Source organism: Trichechus manatus, unplaced genomic scaffold (genome assembly GCF_000243295.1).
Source record: "Trichechus manatus latirostris isolate Lorelei unplaced genomic scaffold, TriManLat1.0 scaffold00002, whole genome shotgun sequence".
In the NCBI taxonomy this organism is placed as follows: Eukaryota; Metazoa; Chordata; class Mammalia; order Sirenia; family Trichechidae; genus Trichechus; species Trichechus manatus.
Genome location: NW_004443938.1, coordinates 22,133,252 through 22,138,529, shown reverse-complemented (window position 1 = coordinate 22,138,529; position 5,278 = coordinate 22,133,252). Strand labels below are relative to the sequence as shown.

Genomic DNA, 5,278 nt, shown 5'->3' with positions numbered 1-5,278 from the left:
AGTTCATTACCTCTGTGAAACTATTCTATGTTTTAGAATTAGGAGTATATCCATACCCATGTTCAGGACTATTACATTTACCAACTAAAATACAAAGGGATAAAATATTTGTCCACAGCTAAGGGTGGAAAGGAGCCCTGGTGGTGCGGTGGTTAAGAGCTCTGACTGCTAACCAAAAGGTCGGCAATTGGAATCCACAAGCTGCTCCGTGGAAATCCTATGGGGCAGTTCTGCTCTGTCCTATAGGGTTGCTATGAGTCAGAATTGACTCGATGGCAATGGGTTTTATTTTTTTTAAGGGTGGAAATTAGAAGTACCTGATTAGGATTTTTGATTGGCACATAGTCCTCATCTTCTTTTTCTTCAGAGCAGTGATGGGTTTTCTTTTTGTGTTTTTTACTTGTGTGTGAGTGACTTGATTTTGAGTCTTCCGCCTCTTCATCTAATATAAGATCATATTTTGCACTGCAGCAGTTAGTTAAGGACAAATGTGAGAAGTGATGCCGATACTACATCAAAGCACAAGAATCTGGTAAACAAAGCAGGCCATTAAGCTAAAGGTAAGTTTTTAACTTAAAAATTGTAAGTTTAAGTTTATTTCTAAAAGAAAACTCATATTTTCTTTCATTACATACTCGGGAGAAATGGAAAGAACCTTGATCTCTAAACAGTTACCAACTGCTAAATGGACAAAAAATATGGGGCGGGGGGAAGAAAACCCAACAACAACACTATACCCACAAATGAAAACGCAAGTACCATAAGAAGGAAAACGTATTTCTCAGTAGTGAAAAAAATCTGAACTTAGAAAATGAGGCACTATCTTATCTAGAAAAAAATAAAAATCTTACTATCCCCAATGCCAGAGATGCTAGATAAGAAAACAAGTATAACCATATGATTCTTTTTTTAAGAAGTAGAGATTAGTTCAGTCCTATACGAGAAAAGTTAGCAACATATGTCAATAGTTATCAATAAGATTCTACAAAGAATATATAAAAAATTAAAATAATAAGGGTAAATGAACAAAGGTACACATAATAGGATTACTTTTAATAACAGAAACTGGGAATAACAAAATGCTTCATAATAAAGATATACTTAAATACATTATAGTATTTCAACTATAACATATTATTATGAAGGAAGATATTAACAATGACAAACGAGTGGTATGAAAAAACCTGAAAAAGTATTTATGAAAAATTATAAGTGAAAGCAGTTTGAAGCAAAACTGCGTATATCATATAATGATTATGATATTACAAAACCTTATAAAAGGAATGAGAAAAATAAAAAGTATCATCTGTCTAGGTGGTAGAATTATGAGTGAATTTTTTTTTCTCATTATTAAATATAAATGTGTTATAAAAATTTTAACATGTTTTAATTCAGAAATAAGCATTTTCTCTAATATATTAGAATGCCTTAGATAAAGAAAAAATATAAAACTATTATGATCTCTGCCGAAAATAATCTCAACTACTAAAAGGGACTTTGTGGGAGGCTGACAGGGGCTAGAACAGTGGTTTTCCAAAGAAAGATTATGAGGAAGCCCAGCACACAGAGCTATTCTAGTTTCTTGTAGGGCTGGAGTTTAGGCACAGACACACTTCCTTCACGACTGCTTTCACAATGCCACAGCTCTAAGCTTTCCTCAAGGGTGTCTCACTTCTATGCAGAATCAAATAGGAAAACATTGTCACCTCTAGCTTTTCACAAGATGATTAAAGATGGCTAGTCAGCCCATGCCATCCTATTATTCCTCCATTATCTCCAAATCCTTTTCTCCTTTATACTGTCACACTATTTCCAGAGTATCTTCCATCTTCCTCCTTATTCAGACACAAATTCAACAGCCCTGCCTATATTTTCATCTTACTGTGTGCTTTGCACATGCTGCTCCCTCTGTCCAAAATGCTTCCAAACAGGGTTTTTCAACTGAGGACTGTAATCCATTTTGTGTATCGCAACCAGCATTTTTTTAAAATAATATTGAATGGAAAACAAAATGCATGGCACCTAAAGATTTTTTTTATTTTATGAAATTTTTGTTTCTGTGTGTGCTTTTGTGTGTGTGTGTAAATGACGGTACTGGGTCATGATACAAACTATACTTCTTATATGATGGTTTGCAGTTTAAAAAAAAAAAAAAAAGGCATCCCACTTCAGCCCTTCCTCCTCTATACTCAGGTCTGAGCCTTAATGGCACTTCTTCCAGTGTTACTTGAGGGTCTTCCTGGGTCTCCCACCCCTATTATAACCTACCACATCACCATGTACTTCTTTGTAATACTTGACATATTTAATTAATGTACTTATTTAATATCTATTCTTCCTAACTCCTCCCACCCTAAGAATATAATGTAAGCTCCATGAAGGCCGGGGCTAACTATCTGTCACTGCTAATTGGGTAAGTAACAGATGCTAAACAAGTATTTGTTGATTATTTCTTGTATCATCCAGACACTACATCTTTTCCTTGTTTACTTATCCACTATCTTCTCACCACTACAATCAATACTTGTTTTAAAAAAGATGCCAAATCCCTTCAAAATCCTTGGAATAAAAAGCAAATTTCTAATCTTACTGACCTCTTTTCCCCAATTTCTTCTCTGAGGTCTAGTCTGGCCACGTTAAGCTTCCCTCTCCTTCCACTTCTATTTTTAAATGTTCTTACTGATAATCTACATTTACAGCAGTTTCTCAAGACCCACAAAGTATATCTCCATGAAGTCTTTTTGACTTAAGACAACTTATCTGCATATTAGATTATCCTCTGAATCCTCTTCCCTTGCCATAAGTAACAAAAAAACTATATACATACATGTATATATATATGAGACACAATATAAACTCTTGTTCTAGCCCTCTATTATTCTACTTGAGATTGTAAATTCCTCATAAAAAGAAACCTATCAAATATCAAGAACATAAAGACCATCCTACTGCCTCAGACTCAAGAATTTGCTTTTTCTTGTTCAATATTTTGTCTGACAGTGATTAAGAGTGGTTTGTACCAGGACGTTTGTTTTCTGCATCAAGTTCAAAAGGCTAAAACGATGCTGTTTAATATAGTAGCCACTAGCCACATGTGGCTGTGTAACTGCAAATTAAGTAAAATTTAAAATTCAGGTCCTCAGTGCATTTCACGTGCTCAATAGCCACATATGGTTAGTAGTCATAATGGACAGTGGAGATACAGTACATTTCCATCATTGCAGAAAGTTTTATTAGAAAAGTCTTGAGCTAGAGATTTATTCTCAAACATGCCTAGTTTCCTTTCTTAGCTCTTAGTAACCTACCATCTTGAATTTAAAACATTTTAACACTACTTATTCTTTCTTTCCAGCCTGAACTATCTCTGAGGGGAAAGCCTCCTCCTACTTTTGCGATACAATTGTACTTCCTTGCATTTGTCCTACACACTCCCCTTCTTCCAGCTGCAGCTACTAGTGGTTAGCCTAAATTTAATGTTAAAGATTTGGTAAATAAATCTCAAATGTATTCCACCCATACCACTTATAATTTTGAGATTTCAATCCTACCTCCTCTAGCGTTCACCTTTTCAGACCAAATCTTGGCTTGTTTGCACATGAAAGCCTCTCCCTCAGGCTGATTACATCAGTATACTCCAGACTTTATCCAGCTCTAGCACCTCACAATGCTTTATTTCAGACAGTCAACACATTTTTAAAAATGAATATATAACAGGTTAACCTGATATTCATCTTTCCTTGATGAATACGTGGAAAAGAAATGTCTACACTGCATGGGAAAAGAGAATCCCTGAAACACCAACAGAAACTAGGAAACAAAGAACCATTTGTCAGAAAGAATCACAAAAGAAATAACCTTTGCAATGTGTGGAGTGATAGATTTCTAATGAGAATATCAATGAATAAACTTAAAATGACATAATATGAACAGTATGTTTTATTGCTTCTTTCTTGTCTCAACCTAAAACTTGGAAGAACCTGAATTAAATGGTCAAGTCAATGGATTTCGTTTTAATCCTATGTAAGTCAGTCCTTGCACACAACAGGAGCCCAATAAATATTTGTTAATAGACTACTGACAATGTACTACACAGAAAGAAGCAGCCTAGTCTTCTAAAAACTACAGGATTTTGTTATCTAGATATTCACCATCTCTAAGGAAGTAAAACATACGAGGAGAATTAGCATAAGGCAATTAGCTTGGCACTAAAGAAATTTTCTGGCTTTGAGGATTCTGAAATGTTATAATTATGTACAGAAAATACAAATCTTACCTGAAGATTTTTGAGAGTAAGAAAAGTGCCCATCTGTTTTAACCTAAGAGTAGGAAGATAAAAGAATTAGGCTAAATTTTTCTTTCAGCTCCAACTTTCTCCATACAATAGAGAATATAATGAAAAATCAAAGTAGATGTAAGATGGTGAAAAGTGGTAACAATAAATTATTTTTTTACAAACTATCTGGAGTCAGGAACCTTGTCTTTTTAAATGTATCACACATTATACATAGTGGATGGTCAATACATGTTGACTAACTGGTTTTTGTTAAGGATACTCCTGTTTGGGCTTTACTTTATCTTTCAGAACCAAATTAGATGGTTTATTCTGTTCCTTTTCATACTCCTTGAAATCACTCTTGGTGTATTTCCCACCTATTATTAAGAAAAGAAAAAAGAACTTTGTAAGAAAAATCACTTAATTAATCAAGAACAATAATTATTTCATAAGAAGTACAATATAAGAGCTATTTTATAAATGGCATATATATAAACCATATATATGTCAGAGGACAGAAAAGGCTGAGAAGAGAACAAAAATAATCATAGCAATTCAGTCGCCATTATTAATTTAAATGAAATCAGATATCCATTTTGCTAGATAGCCATATGCTGCCACCTAATGATACACATGAATATTACAACACCACACGTTCAAATTCGAAATTACGCGTTGAACACATTCACCAAAAAAGAATCAGTGTTTAAGTACAGCCATTAAGTCAATGAGAACATTAAGTTATAGAAAACTGAGGGACTGAAACCTGAGTTAGAGACCTGAGAGACTTATAATTTTGGAAGTAGTGAGGCTTTAAAATCCTCTGGTCTGTCAAAAAAGATACTGTACCCCAAAATCTCAACACAGCATTAAGCAAAGAGGGATAGCAGAACACGTCCAGCAGTTCACTAAACAGACGTGAGAGGAGAGTGCTGGCCAGAGCACCAAAGATAACTGTCTCTGCTTTGAAATTCTGGCTTAGGAGCACCTTTATTCCTCCCAAGA

The 5,278-nt window shown here is 34.4% G+C and overlaps 1 protein-coding gene across 1 annotated transcript in view; it reads right to left on the bottom strand.

Annotated features, from left to right (window-relative positions):
• Nucleotides 1-5,278, bottom strand: part of PPIL4 (peptidylprolyl isomerase like 4) — a 32,512-nt gene that overhangs the window by 7,755 nt on the left and 19,479 nt on the right. Inside the window, exons 11-12 of the mRNA XM_004368840.1 lie at nt 4,554-4,650; nt 318-465 (exon numbers count right to left, since the gene is read on the bottom strand). Coding sequence (XP_004368897.1) covers nt 318-465; nt 4,554-4,650 — 245 coding nt within the window. The remainder of the gene's footprint in view (nt 1-317; nt 466-4,553; nt 4,651-5,278) is intronic.